This window comes from Mus caroli, chromosome 15, assembly GCF_900094665.2.
Source record: "Mus caroli chromosome 15, CAROLI_EIJ_v1.1, whole genome shotgun sequence".
NCBI lineage: Eukaryota > Metazoa > Chordata > Mammalia > Rodentia > Muridae > Mus > Mus caroli.
The window spans coordinates 13,003,633-13,024,149 of record NC_034584.1 but is presented as its reverse complement, the minus strand read 5'-3'; the positions used below and the strand labels follow the sequence as shown (position 1 = coordinate 13,024,149).

General features: G+C 37.0%; 1 protein-coding gene across 1 annotated transcript in view; it reads right to left on the bottom strand.

The window, feature by feature from the left end:
* Positions 1-1,286: 1,286 nt before the first annotated feature.
* The window catches only part of Cdh9 (cadherin 9), a 120,083-nt gene continuing 100,852 nt past the window's right edge, over positions 1,287-20,517 (bottom strand). The window contains exons 8-12 of the mRNA XM_021183074.2: positions 8,904-9,040; positions 8,323-8,444; positions 6,990-7,107; positions 6,403-6,654; positions 1,287-1,823 (exon numbers count right to left, since the gene is read on the bottom strand). Coding sequence (XP_021038733.1) covers positions 1,336-1,823; positions 6,403-6,654; positions 6,990-7,107; positions 8,323-8,444; positions 8,904-9,040 — 1,117 coding nt within the window. The 3' untranslated portion in view covers positions 1,287-1,335. The remainder of the gene's footprint in view (positions 1,824-6,402; positions 6,655-6,989; positions 7,108-8,322; positions 8,445-8,903; positions 9,041-20,517) is intronic.

The window sequence follows — 20,517 nt, the reverse complement described above, 5'->3', positions numbered from 1 at the left end:
CATCAAAACAAATAGATCAAGACAAAACCAAAAACATACAAAATATATGAAGTCCTTTTAGCTGACTTATTATCCTTGACAAGAGGCTTGCTCTGGAATGTCATTGTTATGCCCAGTGCCACTCCATTTTTGTCAGCATGTATCAATTCGTAAGAGCTGCTTAAGGGATTGAGTTTGTATTTGCTTTGCCTTCTAAGTCCTGGGGTTTTGTTCAGCTTAAAACTATAGAGATCAGTATACATTTTTAATAAATTAGCAGGAACTGAATGTATATTCAATGAATTCCCTGACTAAATGCACATATAAGCACACACAAGCACACACTCACATACACTCAGGTATACACACACAGTCATACACACACAAACACACATAAATGTCTCATTTAAAACAATTATTTCTAAAATTATTGATATTTGGGGCTTTTGTCATTTTTTAAAACATATATGACTTACACTCCATTTATTCAAATACAATGCATTGTTTGATAAATCTTGCAAAAATTTAGTTTATTGTCCACAACCACATATATAATAATTTATATTTCAAATTGATCTCATAGTCTATCCATGAGTAGGCATAAGTAGTTCAATAAACATTTGTCCACACTTAAATATTGAAACAGAGAAAACAACAATTCATACCACATCTCATCCCTAGATATATCCCACTTTACATCGGCGACCTATGCAGTGACTGCTCGGCTGCTTTTCCCTGAGTAGAGAGTGTTTTACTCTCAGAGAGATAAAAACACGTCTGTCGTGAGATCAACTGCTCCAAGGAAGTAAATAAAATGAAATTTATTTTTATAAACATTAGTTTATTTCATAAAAATACAAAAATATAAATATACATTTATAAAAATATGAGTGAATCAACACAAAGACATCTTTCCACTAAATAAATATGGCAGTAATAGTCACTCCTATTTCATTAGGTATATTTTCTTTCATATTAATTTACAAAGCAGTTGCACAATGTTTCGTTTCATAGTATATGTGACTGACAATCAGTTAAGAAAACATTTATAAAGTTCCTATACTAAGACAAGGCACAAAAAGCCTTTCAAGAATTTTTATTGATTATTAATGTGATATATTTTTCCAAGCTTATTAGGCAAAGAGGGTGAACAAGTTATTATTACTGTTTTAAAATCTATATCATTCATACTCATTCACAGAAACTTACTGATTAAGCAAACCCTTACTAGGACAACACTTATGTATTGTTTGGAGTTGTTATTTTAAAATTTTCCTCCAAAAAGGGACAACACAGGCCACTCAATCTGGTATCGAAGATACTGTTTCTACTAATGATGATGAAGTCATATAGGACTCAGTCCCGGTCACTGTCATTACCCCCATACATTTCTGCGAGTTTTTTGAACCGAGGTCCCCAGTCGCTAAGGTAATCATAATCCTGGTTGCAATCAGCCGTGAGAGATTCTAAGGAGCTGAGAGAATTGGCTACAGAATCATTCCCTTCATAGGCATAAGTGGCCAGGGAGTCGTAAGGCGGTGCACTTGGGTCTGAGTCGTTTTCTTTCAGTCTCCGGTGTATAAAATCTTGTACGTCAATATTTTCCCAGAGGGGTACAGTCCTCCTTATCTGAAAAATGGTTTCAGGCATGACATCTCTTCTAAGTTTACTGTCTTCTCTCGCTTCCGGATTCCGTAATGTGCCAATGTCAAAAGCCTGTGTGTCTTCCTCTCCACCTCCTTCGTCGTTATAGGTCACAATATTGTCCCGGACGTCATCCTTTGAAATGATCAGAGGCTCCTTTTTCCGTTGCCTCTTCAATGCAGCAAACAGTACAATTAGAGCTATTGATAAGAAATGAGGAGATAGTGAGACTCCATGAATAGAGTTAATATGCATAATTATAGTATACGTCAAGTTTGAATCATCTGGAGACATGGAACGATAGAGAGACACATAGCATCATTTGAGATAAAATAAAAACAAAATAAAAAGGTAAGAAATTAAAGACATGGAGATATTAAATTGTTACTAATTTACATTTGAAAGCCTATAGACTGGCATTGAAAAAATATATAATTACTATACTAGCTCAAGTAAAATTAACTGAAATGTTATCCTTACCAAATATACATTTACCTCAAATTTAATAATCAATGATTCAGTTGTCATCAAAGTGAATTTTACTTAAATAATAAAAGTTAGGGTTATGTACACAAATAGTTTCATAAAGAAGAATATAAATAAATTTCTTATATATATATTTATTATAAGCACACTCACAATTCATATATTTAATTGGATAATATATGCATATATATGAATACTGATTTTATCTTATTAAATATTGTACAAAGACTTATTTAAATTTCTTTAATGGTATGGTTATCAATGTTTTCTGAAAAATATGAAATGTGACTCTAAGACTTGAACATAATTTTCAAATTTCAAGTTGTTTAACTTGTACTAAAATGTTTCTTATTGAAGCCCATCATAACTAACAAGTTATATTCAAATTTGGGAATAAACTTAAATTTTTATTCTATTTATATATATTTTCTTTTTTAATATATATTTTCTTTATTTGCATTTCATGTTAGACACTTTCCTCATTTCCTCTCCAAATGTCCCATCCCATCCCTCCTCCCCCTGCTCACCAACCTACCCACTCCCATTCCTGTCCTGGCATTCCCCTACACTAGGGCATTGAGCCTTCTCAGGACCAAGGGCCTCTCCTCCCACTGATGTCCAACAATTTTAACCTCTGTTACATATGTGGCTGGAGCCATGGGTCTCTCCATGTGTACTCCTTGGTTGGTGGTTTAGTCCCTGGGAGCTATGGGAGTACTGGTTGGTTCATACTGTTGTTCCTTCTATTGGGTTGTAAACCCCTTCAGCTCCTTGGGTCCTTTCTCTAGCTCCTCCACTGGGGACCCTGTGCTCAGTCCAATGGTTGGCTGTGAGCATCCACCTCTGTATTTGTCAGGCACTGGCAGAGCCTCTCAGGAGACAGCTATATCAGGCTCTCTCAGCAAGCACTTGTTGGCATCCACAATAGTGTCTGGGTTTGGTGACTGTATATGGGATGATTATTTGTGTTCTTTACTATGCATATAATTAAATACTTCCATATACATTAAAACTGCTCTGTTCTCATTACAGTATTTAAATTGAATGCATATATTTGACAAACATTTTTCTAATAATACAATAGGATGTTAAACCCATGTATACCTCTCTCCTCTCCTCTCTCTCTCTCTCTCTCTCTCTCTCTCTCTCAGTGTGTGTGTATGTGTGTGTGTGTGGTCTGCAGGTTAACATTGAGGGTCTTCCTTAGTAACTAACGCTTTTCAGTGTCTTATGAATCCAGGTTTCTCACTGAACTAGGAGCTCACTATTTGATTAAACTGGCTGTCCGTCAAGCTTCTGCCTGTCTCCTTCCTCACTATTGCCCTTAGAGTAGTTAAGGCTAAAGATGTGCTCGCCCAGCCTTTGCCCTGGGTACCAGATTTCTAAATCTATGTTTCTAAATCTGTGTTTTTGTATGAAAAATATGTTACCAACTCCTATAAAATGCACTAAAATTAAAACATCAATATGATCTCTAAATCATTAAATTTATACTAGAAATCATGCCATCATTTCATTTATTCAAAAGACAAACAAATAAAACAGAATGTGATGAAAATATACTGTTAGAAAATTATTAAATAAGAAAAAAATTGTATCAAAACAGGAAAATTCTCAAAAATTTATTTAAACAGGGGAGAAACTGGAAAAAATGCATTTCATTTATTATAGGAAATCCAATGTTCTGCCAAAATTATTTCTGAGGCGGTCTTGATTATGCATGTTCGTAATTCCAGCATTTTTGAGCCTGGAGCATAAGCCTGGGCTGCACACTGAGATATTGTCTCAAAGGACAGAAGAGAAGTCAGATGAAAAGCATAATTCACTGAAAATAAGAAAAAAATTAGCTCCAAACTTTCCATTGCATTCCTTGAACTCTGATTTAACATTATTGCATGGTACTATTTTTTTTATTCTTTTTCGTGTTGGGCTTTGAGCATGTTAAAAAGCACTCTGCCACTGTATTAGCTCTCCAGGCCCATTGTTAATCTCAAATAAAGTCCGCCAAAAAGAGTTTGGGGACTTGACCTTTATTCAGGTTCATCCAGCAGGTATTAAAAATAAATGAAATACTCCTGTTTTAAAATATATGGCACTGTATGTTTTAGTAAAAGAAGAATAAAGAAATTAAGACTGAAATAGTTTAACATTCACTGAGTGTGGGTAATGAACAAAAAAAATGGAGTTACTTTGCAATGTAAAATTAAATGAGTGGAATTTTTTGGCCTTCTCTATGTTGTATATAAATACTAGATAAGTAAACCTACTTGTAAGCTTCCCTGGTATCAATTTATAATTCTTCAATTAAGTGGATCTGGGAGACATTCCTACTTATTTAGTTCTCTGTTCTGCTAGGTAAGAAATAGCTGCTTCATTGAATGGGTAGAAAATAAATATTTGGTGTATGGTAATACAATTCAGGCTATTTGGAAATTGCATCAGTATTTTCACCAATGTATGAATAGAATTTATTATTTATTCATTATATTCCTAACTACTGAAGCAGTATATATAAGCAATAAAACAAACTCGTAAACACTTTGTATTTTGTCATTTGACGGTTACTTTTAAACTTTATGATATTTCTTTAGTTAGGCTATACACTCTTTTACTATTCATTATTGTTACTGATTTTTTATTACTTATTTTTGTGTTTGTTTTCATAGAATTTGGTATTAGACCTAGGGCCTCTTATTGCTAAAATGAACTCCAAAATAAGGCATTCTTCTCAATTAAGATATTATGATAATTAAACCCATATGATTCACCACAGTGCCAGAGGTGTCTCTATGATCAAAATTTACAAAATCCCTGCCCTAAAATTTAGTTCCAAGATCAATTTTAAAGGAGTTGCCAAGAGAACAGTAATGGTGACATAAGTGTGTACCCCTCCCCCTTTTTAACTAGCCAGATGATGCTACTCAAAACGAATATTTTATACTCCCCTTTGTCAAATCCCTAGTGAAATCCTATAATAATATCTGGCCAAAGGGATTTTTATCCAGAGAGCTTGAAGGGATTTATAGTGTAAAGACGCCAGGCTACATGAACATTTGATCATAAACTTGGCCAGTTCTCCTGCCCTAAGTGTAAGTATTTTGGATGAGTACTTGATAGAAATAAGTTTTGGAGTGCTTTACAGTGAAACAACTGTTTAATTGAATTAAATCCTTGCTGTGTTAGTGTGGGCTTAGATAAAACGTGTGCTAACAGAAACGTGATTGGAAAGCACTGAGTGAGCCATCTGTGAGCCCCCTCTCGAAAGGACACCTTAAACGCTGTGGAGTGTTTGTTAGTTTGTTAGTGTGTTTGTTTGCTTTGTATGTTTCTTATAATAGTTCTCCGAAGAGTGTATCTTAAGGCGGTTATATTAATGTCTGGTATATTCCTATATACTTTACATTATTCATAAAAATGTTTTCGGTCACTCTTGGTTCTGAGTTTACAATAGAGATTTAAGGCAAAAAGAGCTATTAACCTGCCAGCAAAGGCACTTTAGAAACATCATTCAGGCATTGGGGACACAGCTCAGTGGGTAACTGGCTTGTTTCACAAGAATGAGGCTATTAGTTCTGATCCCCAGAAGATGCATACGAGACCAGACATGATGATAGAGTCCTGTAATTCCAGTATAGGAATTTGAGAAAGGATGTTCCCTGAGCTTTAGTAACCAGCAAGTGTCACAAGTCTGTGAACTCCAGGTTTAGTGAGAGGTCCAGTGTCAACACACAACTTGGAAAATAATGGATAAAGACACCCACTCGATGCTCACCTCAAGTCTGAACATATGAGTGCATGTTTAGGTGTGAAGTCTATACCAGTACACACAGACATGAAAATGCACAAGGAAAGATTTGCACCTGGTGCATCATTTAACAATTGCCAACTTGAGCAGATTGGGTAGGTTTAAATTAACCATTATGTCAAAGGTCATTAGAACCATAAGTGTAATACTTGTGTTATCATACTTTTTAAAGATTTATTTTATGTGAGTACAATGTTGGTCTCTTCTGACACACTAGCAGAGGGCATTGGATCCCATTACACATGGTTGTGAGCCGCCAAACAACAACAAAAAACCCCAAAACAAACAAACAAACAAAAAAACACCAACAACCCCCCAAAAAACAAACAATAAAACAAAACAATAAAACAAAGAAAGGGGTAGTATGATTTTTCTCATTCACAATAATTTTAGTAGAATGTTAAGTATGTGCAGTTTCATATACAGTATTCAGGCAATGGAAAAGACCACGGGGTTAGGAGAACCGAACAGAGAGATGTGCAGCTTACTAAGCAGGATGACGACACAAAGGAGAATAGCGATGAGTGCCCCTGTGCTCAGGCCTGCAGCAAGCATCAGAGCCTCCGCATTGCAGGACTGCATGTTCCCCAGGTTATCGCATGCGCACACACGGATCGTGAGTGTGCCAGTGCTGCTTTGAATAGGATAATCATTGTCGAAGATTAAAACTGGCAGTAGGTAGGTGTTCATTTTGTTGCGGCTGTATCCATCTTTTCGAGTTACAATTCCTGCTGTATTATCTGAAGAGGAAAAATAAATTATTAAGAAAATCTCCGTACTCATTTTCTTCCCTCCCTCCTTCTCCCTTTTTCTCCTTCTTTGGTCACTTCCTTACACCCTTACTTTCTGTGGTTGTTTGTTTGTTTGTTTGTTTTGTTTTGTTTTTGAGATACAGTATTATATAGCTCCGGCTAGCATCGACCTCATTAATATGGGCAATTGAACTTGTACACGTTGTTCCTGAGGTCACTTCCTAGGTGCTGGGCTGACAAAGGGTGCCACACCTTGCTTCATATTAAAGTTCAGTTCTTCTTCATAAAACGTTATACTGTATAGTTTTATAAATGTCCTTTACCTTTATTGTCTATAATTGTGAAGTTTGGGTTTAGAGGAAATTCTGGCACTGGCTCAAAGAAGAACTTGTGTCCTCGAGGAGGATCATCTTTGTCCATGACACTTATAGTTTGAATCAACTGAAACCAAAACATATTCATTAATTAAACCCTGAAAAATAGAAACAATATGTTGTACATTCAAGATCGTTTTAAGTAAGCACATCCATGACCATGACACTTATAGTTTGAATCAACTGAAACCAAAACACATTCATTAATTAAACCCAGAAAAATAGAAACAATATGTTGTTCATTCAAGATCGTTTTAAGTAAGCACATCTTATTGGGATCACATCCTCAGCTTACATTTTTTATTTAATTAAAAATGTACACTTATATATAATTTTCATAAAATCATTTTAATGGATCTAAGTAAGTTTCATATAAAAATAACACTTAATCAATAAAGAATATTATCTCTGAAGAGAAGTGTATGGGTTCATTCAGTGTATCATTTTCTAATAACCATCCCTCTTTAATAAAAACTTATTAATTCAACTAATACCATGCCTTTGCTAAAGTCCTGATGTTTCAACCTGATTTGTTTGTAATTTATTATGGCCCTGTTTATTTATCAGAAAATTTTTTTAACAAAACATAAAATGTACCTCTCCAGATGGCAAAATTAAGAAATAAAATGTAGGAGGATTAATAGCAATGCCCACATATTTTTAACTGTCTTATTGAGAAATACTTTAAATTTTAAACTTAAACTAAAAAAAATAATTAAATCACACAAAGCATTTAGATCACTCCTTGTTCTTCTGAACTACTCTATAGCAAAACATGATAAAAACACAATTACAACTGTTTATTAATACTCGAATATTTTATTCTTAAGACATTAGTAAATATAACTGAAAATCGGCTTAATTATAGCTGTATATGAAAGCCTTTGGTCATGCTCTAAATGAATTTATTTCCCTATAGCAACGATGAAAAATTATTTTAGGGACTCATATTTTAAAGATCACTATAATGACTTTAGTGAGTGTAAAAAAAGGAACATATGTAAGAACAACAGATAATGTCAGGCAAGTGAAGTAGTGAGTCCTGCCTTCTTAAAGATACATGTTTATAGCCCTGCAGTGGTGGTGCATACTTTTAATCCTAGCATTTGAAGAGCAGAGGCAGGTAGCTTTCCGAGTTCAAGGCCAGCCTGGTCTACAGAGTGAGTTCCAGGGCAGCCAGGGCTATACAGAGAAACCCTGTCTCAAAAAATGCCCTCCCCCAAAGGCCCTAAAAACAAACAAACAAAAACATGTTTATAAACTTCATAGTAATCGTTATTACCTGGCCAGACTTTGCATTTTCACAAACAAATGTTTCATAGTATGTGGCAAATTCCGGAGCATGATCATTTATATCAAGGATTCTGATGAAGACAGGAATTTGGCTACTTTGTTTTGGGTTATCTGCAACAAGAATTTCATGTGAGGTTTCAGGGCCTTGCAGGAAAGAAACCTTAAAGCCACAATCACCATGAGTAACTTAGTGGCCAATCCATTCCCTTTAGTCTCCAGCCCATTTGGATAGATGGCAAGTATGTTAACTTTATCACTTGTCCCAAAAATAAAACATATTAAAAGAGGAAAAATACAGTGGAGGAAAAGCAAGTAAAATAGAGAGCACCCATAAGCTCATGCATGAATTTTATCAGGCTAGGTGAAATTCAAATCCATAACTACTTGTAAAAGAATATAAAACTTTTCAAATGAATTATATGTTAATCTTTAAATAAAAATTAACACAAAGTTCTAACATCTAACTCATTTTCTTTCTTAGATATTGCCAATCTTGTAGCAATTTCAGAAGAGTATATTATTGTCATTTATTTGTTAATTTGGTGAAACACAAATATACCTACAACTTACTTATCTCTGTGGCTGTAATGGTGATGTTATGCCAAGGGGATGATTCCCGATCCAGGGGTTTCAGAGTGAAGATAGAACCGTTTTCTGAGTGAATACTGAAAACTCGGTCCATATCAGTATGGCGGTCCACAGAGTATCTGACAGGAAAGAAACTTGTAAATCCAGCCCTGTTTGAAATTAAACATATCATTCTCTATGCCCTAACGTTACGAGAAATTCTTAAATTGATATGGCAAAAACGTGAGTTGTAAGATGGTGAATTTCCGTTTTTGTTTGTTTGTTTTGTTTTTGTTTTATGCAAATGGATTTATTATGAAAAAAAATTGAAGCTCTAACTGTTCCCTTGCGAAGGTCAGGGTTGTGTGTTTAGAGGCATTGCATAAGTATAATGGGTAACGGTGTAAACCTTAGCGTATTAAGTGCTTCCTGGTTTCCTTAATTTTTCATAGCCTAGTGTTAAAATAGTTCTAGAATAAAGCCATATTAAACATGAAAGCCAGTAACGCTGAGAACATTGAATGTGGTGTAGAGTCGACAGAAAAAGTAAGAGCATCAAAGGATAAACATAGATCACACTGTCAGCTAGGGCACTGCTTATTTTTCTAGGTGTCTTCTTAAAGACTCTTAAAAGAATGTTGCAATCTGCTAAATTAGGGAGATTTGCAAAGTGCTGTTTATTTTATTGTAGTGGTTTACTTTTGTTTCTCTCTCTCTCTCTCTCTCTCTCTCTCTCTCTCTCTGTGTGTGTGTGTGTGTGTGTGTGTGTGTGTGTGTGTGTGTGTGTGTGTGTTTAATTTTTATCTTCTTGCTTGGGTATTTGTTTTCAGACAGGGGTTTCAGGTAGCCGAGGATGGTCACTCACCATTTAGCCCAGGCGGTCCATTGAGATCAGGTATTCCTGCCTTTGCTTTAAAAATATTGGACTTACAGTCATCTATTGGGTGGAACACAGGGCCCCTAATGAAGGAGCTAGAGACAGTACCCAAGGAGCTAAAGGGGTCTGCAACCCTATAGGAGAAACAACAATATGAACTAACTAACCAGTACCTCCAGAGGTCATGTCTCTAGTTGCATATGTAGCAGAAGAGGGCCTAGTGGGCCATCCATGGGAAGAGAGGCCCTTGGTATGAGAAGATCATATGCCCCAGTACAGGGGAATGCCAGGATCAGGAAGCTGGAGTGGGTGGGTTGGGGAGCAGGGAGGTGGGAGGGTATAGGGGGCTTTAAGGATAGCATTTGAAATGTAAATGAAGAAAATGTCTAATAAAAAAGAATAAAATTCAAAACAAACACATACTAATATATATATATACATATATATTGGACTTATTTTTTTGAGGCCTATTCTTTGTACGTACCCCAGGTTGGTGTCTAACTTTCAGTTCTCCTAACTCATCCTCTGCAGTCCTGGCACTAAAGGTACAGGCAGTGAACCCAGCATTGCGCTCTTGGTTATTGCTATAGGAATTATAAAACTTGATGGAAACTGAATGTAATGAAGTTCAGTTCTTTTAAGGACAATTTCTATTTTGTGTGCATGTATGCTAATGCTCTGCATGCATACTTGGTAATTTAGAGGCCAGAAGAGGAGAGTGGATCCCCTGTGACAGGAGTTACAGATAGAAGATTAAATCCTGCCAGACTGATGCTGAGAACAGACTGAAAGGGCAGTGTTCTCAACCATCAAGACATTTCTTATCCTTGCAAACTCAGTTTGTGGATGTAGTTTTACCAGTTTAATGCAATGTATGCGAGTACTTGCCAAATTTGACTCTAACTTATGAGGTTGTTATTTCAGTGTTTTCAATATTGCTGCATTACAGTTTTTGAGACTCTTAGAAATATGAACACCTACATCTGAGAAGGATAAAAGGCTAAAAACCAAGGACAATAATTATGTAGCTGCATATTTATTTACTACTTTTTGTTTGTTTGTTTGTTTGCTGTTATTGTTTTAGTGTGGTTTGGAGACAGAATTTCAGGGAGCCTGAGTTTCCAATGAACTCCCTGTGTAGCTGAGGCACACCACAAAACTATTATCTTATTAACACTTATCTCCCAGGTTCTGGAATTACCTCTATACCTACAAGATATTACTGCTAATTACTGAATGGATCACCTCAGTCATCAATATGAATTTTCAAAGTATGGCTAAATGGGAGATATAGCATTATATAAAAATGTGTTGTTTTGTCTTTTTTTTTTTCAAATTTCCATGTCTTCCTTAATTTTTATCAAGTGTTCTGACTTGTGAGATCAGGTAAATTAAATCAAAATGATATAAACAACATATTTGTATTGAATAAAATGTAATTCACAATGTTTACCTGTATATTTGTTTCTTCCTTGGTGGGAAAGGCCAATAGTTAGCCATTGTCTGATTATGTCTAAAATAGTCTTGTAATATTTTTCCCACTACTTGTAATGATGGACATGAAGAGGAAAAAAAAAGCCTTTTGTATACATTAGCTTTTCTCTAGAAATTAATATAAGGACTCTGATGAAAATCAATCATTCTAATATAAAAGTTACAGACTGAATCACTTCTATCTTATCAGGGACCAAAAGGAGTTGTGATCCCTTGCCAGGCCTCTACTTGGTTTACCCTTCAGCAGTCATGCTTTTCAGGTTATGAATTCACAGAGGAGAATCGTTTTGACAATTTGGAAATAAGCTCACTTTTTATCATTAACAACGCAAACTCCCTACTCTATTTTTAGATATTCCCCTCAGCAAAAATGATGTCCCATGAATTGTCAAAGCCCAGAGATAATATTCTTTCACATAGCAGCCAAGTTCTATTTTCAACACAGAATTAGAACATTGTGAGTTACCAATTAATAATAAGTACATTGAATTACCACAAATGACCAGGAAAAAGGCATTAAACACCTAACACTGAAGAAAAGTCATTTCTGTGTCCTAGTAAATGGTTTATAAAATCAATAGTATTTTATTGATTTGCCTTCACTGAATTTTGAGCAACTATCTGAAACAGACTACTTGCATAAAATTTCTGTGGGAATGACACCTGAAAAGAAAGTATACCCTTAGATGGGTGACATAAAAATCAAAATGCACACAATGTAACTCACTTGTCAACTCTGAGCTCAAAAATTTATTGCTTTAATTTTATGTTGTACAATCAAACATTAAACATATTAATAAAATCTTGAGTCTTTTAATATGCAATCCATAGAGGAACCAATTATAGATGAAACAGCTAGTGGTTGTGTCACTATGTCAAATTCTACCTCATTTTATTAGGTCAGTGTACACAGAATATGCTTTTCTTCTTTTTTCTTCATAGGGTAATTCTTTCCAGAAATGTGTTTCTCACAACTGTGTACAGTGAAAACACCATGTTCATGATTGAAATGGATGTTGACTATTTAATGAAACTACTTTTAGTTTCACAAAACATAATGAAAACAATATACAGAAAGTAATCATTTTATTTTTCTGACCACCATTATTATTTTCAGATAGACACGGTCTCAGGGCATCTCTGGCCTCCACAATGTATATAGAACTATCTAATCCAAAATGACTTCATATTTGTGATCCTCATATAAAGCTATATGTTGTTTTTTATATAGCTACCCGTGTCTCAGGATTAAACTTCAAGCACCACATCTGACTAGATTTTTTTTTTCCCCTCACAATGTTGTAAAAGAAGAAATCTGGGACACCCTCTGTGTATTGATCTTCCCATGGATTCGGTACAGCTCAACTTGCAATGTGCGCCCTTTACTGGTGCTAAACTCAATCCCTTGCCAATAAGTTTGTTTTGCTACTTACTTTTAATTGAAAGCAACTGAATTTCTTATACATACACACACACACACACACACACATATATATATACATATATATGTATATGTATATATATATATAAATTCACTGAACTTTAAAACTGCTGAACATAAAATAGGTGTGGATTGCGACAAGATGTTCTTACAAAAATGCATAAAATTATAACCAGTTAGAATTTGAGAGATCCAGAATGATTAATGAGGTGAAGTAGAGGTGGCAGCATCTGCTAACTGTGACAGTCAATTCATGTGGCCAGGAGCACATGTATTTAAGCCAATAGGCTTGATGCACAGATTTTGCTGGGTAGTGGGTATGAAATAATTCCTCCACTTCCCTTCAGAATGTGTTTTTGATGCTGATTTTATTCTCTCCGTTTTGGGATTCAGATTCACTCCCTTAATCTTTGTTGATTTGTTGTTGATTTTTCTTCCTGCTCATTGGAGATCTAAAGAAGATCTCATTACATTTTGCATTTTGGTGGATTTTGCTGTTTTCTATTTGCAGGTACAGTTTTATTTGTTGGCAGGTGTGGTGATATAATTGAAAGAACATCATAATTCTTGAGGATTTAGGATTTAGAAACAACATCTGAATCTCCCCCCCTCAAAAAAAAATCCAATCTCCCCCCCCAACAAAAATCCTGAGTTTTGACAAGAACTGGAAACTTACAAATATGTCACTAACAATGAAAAAAGTATGTACACTCTATTGTCAGCCTTTTAAGCAGAAACATCCCTTTGAGTTACTATATTTAGGATATAAATTTAGAAATATTCAAAATTATAAAGGTTCATGAATAATGTATTACTTGCAGTGCATTATTAATACAGAAAATTGTATGAAGGCATGTAGAGATTGGAAATCATCATTAACAGTATAACTATAAATAATGAGTCTATCATTTTAGAATATAGCACAAACCTATGGTATTTTATTGAAAAACAGCATTTAATAGAAAGGTGAAAATATGACTGATAGTGACTGGGTGGAGCATAAAATATTTTTTACTTACTATAAAACTGGACATATATACAAAAGACATGCCAGCATACAACAAGGAAACTTTCTCAGCTATGTTCATAGCAGCTTTATTCATAATAGCCAGAAACTCCCAACAACCTAAGTATCCCTCAACCAAAGAATGCGTAAAGAAAACATGATACATTGACACAATGGTGTGTTACTCCTCTGTTAAAGACAGCGATGTTATGACATTTGGAGGCAAATGGGTGGAAGTAGAAAAGATCATACTAAGTGAGGTAACCCAGACTCAAGAGAGAAATGCATGGTATGTGCTCATATATGAGTGATATTAGCTGTTAAGTAATGTAAATCCACAGACCCAGGGGATCTAAATAAGAAAGCATTCTCAAGTAGGAGGAGACATAAAAGTCAAAGTAAACGGGAAATCAAATAAATATAGTAGGTGGGAAGACAGGGGGAAGTCAGAAAGGAGAGTGGGGATGGGAACAATGGTGATCAGGTTGAGGAACAGTGGAAGGAGAGAACACTGGCAAAGACAACTGGAATGGGGCGGGGGAGCATTTTTGGGATGAGCTAGAAACCTGGTAGAGTGAACTCTCAGAGAACACCTAGGAGTCTATGAGAGAGAGCCTAGGTAAGACTCCTAGAAATGGAGTATATGAAGACTGAACCAGCCATCTTCTGTAACCAGGCAAGAATTCCAATGGAGGGATTGAGCTACCCACCTGCCACAAAATCTTCAACCTACAATTTGTCCTGCCACAGAATGATCTTGTACTGAGACTAGCATGGCCTTTGTGGGGACAGAGTGACATGGTTCCTTCTCCTGGGAGGGCCATTTGGTGTGAGCCTCCAGAAGTATTGACAGCTACTGTGGACATAAGGCTTGTTTGTGTAATAATGTACATATTTACTGGAAAACGCACCAGCAATGGAGCACTTTTTTTTAGTTAAGTATTTTCTTCATTTACATTTCAAATGCTATCCCAAAAGTCCCCCATACCCTCCCCCATTCCCCTACCCACCCACTCCCACTTCTTGGCCCTGGTGTTCCCCCTGTACTGGGGCATATAAAGTTTGCAAGACCAAGGAGCCTCTCTTCCCAATGATGGCCAACTAGGCCATCTGCTACATATGAAGCTAGAGACAAGAGCTCTGGGAGGTACTCGTTAGTTCATATTGTTGTTCCACCTATAGGGTTGCAGACCCCTTCAGCAACTTGGGTACTTTCTCTAGCTCGTCCATTGGGGGCCCTGTGTGCCTGGCAAACACAGAAGTGGATGCTCACAGTCCATTGGATGGAACGCAATGGATCTCTTAATTTCTGTGTCATATCTGCCTGTTAAGGTTAATGACTCCATGATAATTAGAAGCAGCAGGAGTCCAAAATTAAGGGTGTGGCTCTGTCTCTGCAAATGGTAAGCACTGGGACCTTCAGGACAGGCCATAAGGCTATGGGAAAGAGCTCTAAATGCATGAGTTGTAAAATATATAATTTCTCAACTATGTAAAAATAAGGATGCAATATAAGTTATATGAGGGGCTTCAGGAACCTAAAGGAACAAAAGCAGCTATGCTGTGAGCTGATTTGTTAGATCATTTCTAAGGAAGGAAGTAAAGAGATTTAAGGAGTGGTGATTGCAGATCCAACCCTGCTAAGTTTTTTGTTTATGCTTACAAAGGCAGATAGATTCCCCAGTTCAGGACTAGCATAGGACAGACCAAGGCTAGGTTCAGGTGTAGCAGAAATGGTAATTTCAGGGCAGGATCTCACCCAACTAGTTTATCATCTGTGCTTAACAAAGGTAGACAGAACTGTGAATTCTTTTGCAATGTTAAAAGAAATGTTTGCTTGCTGTCTTCTAAGAATTCCTGGAGTCTTGGGATGCTGATTTATAAGATAATCAAAAGGAAACCTGATGTAAATGACTAGATTAATATGTAAATAAAAGACAGGACCTGTGTTCTGCAGGAGATGAGCTATCCAGATAATTTTTTAGGATTAAAAAGAGAGAAATGACACAAGCAAGCAGGACATGGACAGAGAGTTCTCAGACTAGTAAGTAAGCAGAATATAATCAAAAAATATCCAGAGAGAAAGTAGAACATAGGAGCAGACTGGAAAAGCTGTATCAAGCAGAACATAGGACAGCTTGGACACATGATTTGACTTAGAGTTCTTCTTTTTGATGCTCCCAGACAGCCCATTCTCAGAACCCCTCTCCAAGCCAAGGAAGGTCCTCAACAATCTTGGGTAAATTTGGCAAGAAAGTGTATGAGTGTTCAACTAATAACTAGTCCAGCTTGAGACCTATGCCATGAATAGAAACCCAGCCTTCCACATTGATTGGATGGGCAGGACACAGATGCTGGAGTCATGACCAAAGACCTAGGATAGAAACAAACATGACTGGATAACTGGCATAAAAACAAAACAAAACAGAAGAAAACCACCACAAAAAGAATGTGATGCCTAAATTTAGAAGAATATAGATAGATGGTAGATAGATAGATAGATAGATAGATAGATAGATAGATAGATAGATAGATAGATAGAGATATGTACATGTGTGACTATGCATATGGTTTTATTTATATAAGCATCTTTGTAGATCACAAGAATATAAAGGAGTTTATGATGATGTTTGCTGTCCAGAAAACAGGTCATCTCAACTGGCTGATTCTGAATTCCTTCTCTGCTAATGTTAGTTCTACTGAACAACTACATAGACCCAAGTATCTTCACATCTTTCAAATTTTTGGAAAAATCTATCCATACACTTCTTCCTCTCTCTCATCATTTTCCTAGTCATGCACTTTCCAAATACCTGACCACCCAGTAAAGCTATTGGCTACATCCCACGGATAATGAACAATCACATATCTGGGCATTTCTTCATTCAAACAAAATTTATGACGATATGTATTGCCATCTTTGTCCATTGTGAAAATTTCCTCTCTTGTGTCTTTCAATTTGTTTTTCAGAAAGAGCTATAGTTGTCCACTTATGGATGGCCCTACATTTCACTTCTTTAGTCAACCCATCATAGGACATATCCCATGAGTCTATGAGTGCAGACTTGGCAGCAGACACTATTGTCATAGCAGTAAAAACCATAGATACTTGGGCAACTTCTTCATATTCCTTCTGAAAATGCTTATGTGCATATCATTTTTATTTGATAAAAGATTGCAATTGTACACATCCTACTTTATGGTTTGATTGGTCAGACAATACCTAGCTCATGATGTTTTATTCTGTTTGGCTGTTGTTTCTAGGAAGCCTGCTGTTTTCGGAAGAGCAAGTAAAGAGGAATAGATTTGGGGGAGAGTGGAGGTGTTGGAGGGATCTAGGAGAAGTAGAAGAAGGGGAAACTGTGGCCAGGATATATGCTATGAGTCAAGAATATATTTTCAATAAAAATGAAAAGAAGAGTCTTGAATTTTGTTGGATAGCCATCCTCTGATAGGCATATGTTACCAGAAACTTGAAAGTTGTTGCTAACACTTGTTGACTTGGTTAACCAGCATAATGCCATCAATATAGTGTAACCATGTGATGTTTTTAAAAGAAACTGATCACCAAGATTCCTCCAAACAATGTATGTTACATGGATGATTAGTTAGTATATCCTTGAGGTAAAACTGCAAAGGTGTATTCCTGACCTTTCAACTGAAAGCAAACTGATTCTTATGGTCTTTATGTTCAGGAACCAAGAAACATATTTTCTAAATCAATAGCTATATATCATGTATCAGAAACATATTAGTCTGCTCAAGTTACAACATCACATCTGGTACAGCCACTGCAACTGGAGTTCATTGATTTATTGAGTTTCTTAGAGTCAACTGTCATTCTCTATGGTCAATATGTCTTCTGTACTGGCCAGAGCAGGAGAGTTAAAAAGATGTTGTGGGAACCACTAGCCCTATATTTTCCAAGTCCTTGATGAAAACACTGATATTTTACTATTCCTCCAAGGATGTGAGTGTTTGGGATTCATTATTTTTCCTGGCAAAGACAACTCAAAAAGCTTCCTTTGATTTTTCTAAGTGTATGATGTGTCATTGTACAGGTAAGGACACATCTTCTACCATCTTCTAAATATATCTAGCCAAACTGCACATTCTAACACTGAGAATATAACCACAGGAAATGATTAGAGACACACTGGTCCTACTGTGAATCAGATTTCACATAAAACTCTATTAATTCTCTTAACAACATAAGCCTCTACTGTAACTGGGGAGGGGGCTCACAGTGTTTCTTGGGGTCCCCAGAAAACAGCATCAATTCAGAACCAAGGTTCAGTAGGTGATTGTTCCCATCCCCCAGTGTTAGCATTCCATCTAAACTACACCTACAGTTACCTGACAACAGCCAGGTATGCTCCTCCTCAAAGTTTCCTGGCCACAGCCAGGTAGGACTAACTCACTATAAAAGGGTCTGCTTGGCCCCTCCTCCCTCTCTTGCTCTCTCTTGTTCTCTTGGGATCTTCCCTTACCCCTCCCTTCCCTACTCCCTTCCTCCTTCTCTCCAAGTGTTCATGGCTGGCGTCTACTTCTCTAATCTCTCTCTCTCTCTCTCTCTCTCTCTCTCTCTCTCTCTCTCTCTCTCTCTGCCTCTACGACCCTCTTAAATCCCCTTTCCATTCCCTGAATAAACTATTCTATACTGTAACATTCTACACCATCATGTGGCTGGTCCTTCAGGGGGAAGGGATGCCTCTGCATGGGCCTGCTAAGATACACTCTTCCCCCATACCTCACCTCACCTCCATAGAACATATCCCTTTATCTCTCTTGATCTTTGTATAAACACATCACCAGGTGTACAATTATCTCTGAGGAAGCCCATATGTTCCTTTGGGGGAAGGATTGGAGAAAGTTTATCAGTAAAACTCTGAGGGATTTTAACAAGACCCTTCCTCAGGGAAACCTGACAATCATTTCATTCAAGTGATTCTGGATCTTCACACTGGCTCAAGTAAATTACTTCACATGGTTGAGTTTCCTTTTGTCCATGATCCAATATAAACTTTCTGTCATTTGCTTGTGAATGTTTCTGGTTGTGCATATCAAACAAAATGTAGTGGGCTTCTTATCTCTTTCATGTATGGAAACATAGTGATTAATTAAGCAGCAAAGGGCCATATGATTCATGCCACCATAAAAACCACCAAATTGTGCTGCTCATTTTGGATCGTTCTGAATATTTCTTTGCTCATGCTATGCATTACAATAGCTATGATCATTTTGCCTTTGGCAATTCAGTAGTGCCATGTGACCAAGCTACAGGCATGTGGGAGAGATTGAAGGGGTACAGGTTGCAGGGGCGTGCATTAAACCCATTACATTTAATTCATCTAACTGAGAAGGAGCTTCCATGTCTCTAAGGTCTGTAACAAGGAAATGGGTGACAAAGAAACTCTTCAAATATGTTGGTATCCACTTTTCCATTTTGTGTCTTACTGAATTAGTGAAAGGCATGTCTTCTGGGCCTTCCCATTTTGGAAGATCAAGTTTCTCAGTGTAACCAGTCTAAAATTGCAGTTCCCCAAGACTTACAGTCTTCACTTCATCAACACTAAACCAGGGAATATCTAGCATTTCCTTTTCAGGGATATCTAATTCTTATTTTAATTGGTAATTTAATTTATTTACATTTCACATGTTATCCTCCTTCCCAGTTTCCCCTCCACAAGCCTATTCCCTCCCCCTGCCTCTATGAGTGTGCTCCCCCATCCACATACCCATTCCTGCCTCAGTGTCCTAACATTCCTCTACCTCGGATCATCTAGCCTCCACAGGACCAAACTGATCCCCTCTAATTGATGTCAGATAAGGTAATCCTCTATTACAGCTGGAGCCATGGGTCCTCTCATGTGTACTCTTTGGTTGGTGGTTTAGTCCCTAGGAGCTTTGGGGGAGTGGGAGTCTTGTTGGTTGATATTGTTCTTCCTATGGAGTTGCAAACCCCTTCAGCTTTTTCAGTCCTTGCCCTAACTCCTCCATTGGGGGTCCCCATGCTCAGTCTGATCGTTGGCTGTGAGCATCTGCATCTATATTAGTCAGAAATACCATGCTCCTATCAGCAAGTGCTTTCTTGGCATCACCAAAAGTGTCTGGGCTTGTTATCTGTGTATGAGATGGATCCCCAGGTGGGGCAGTCTCTCAATGGCCTTTCTTTCAATCTCTGCTCCACTCTTTGTCCCTGTACTTCCTTTTGACAGGAGGAATTCTGGATCAATATTTTTTAGGTGGGTGGGTGGTTCTTTCCCTCAAACAGGTTCTATTCCTATTCACTGGATATGGTCTCTACATGTTCTCTCTCCCCTTAGCTGGGTATTTGGCTACTGTCTTTCCTGTTGGGTCCTAGGAATCTCTTAGGTCCCTGGCATCTGGGAAATTCTAGTGGCTACCTCCAGTTACCCCTCCCCACTGCTAAAACTCTCCTTTCAAATTTCTGACCCTCTGTACTTCCCCCATATCCTCCAGTATCTGAACCTATCCCACTTTTTCCCTCCCTTTCCTGTCTCCCTCACAGATCTCTCTCTACCTCTATGTTATTCTTATTATTTCTTTCTCTGATTTCCCTCACCCTTAGCTGGCAAGTCTGTTCCTTCATTGACATTATAGCCTACTTCTTGGGGATTTCCATTCATACTGAAGACCAGATGAGACATCTAACTATTGGACTGAACAATTAATGGATGTCAGGAGCCATAATAAGACAAGGTAATAACTAGCAGATGATCTTCCTGAGATGGTGTGCTTCAGATTATAATATAATCCATGACAGATTTGCTCTCAT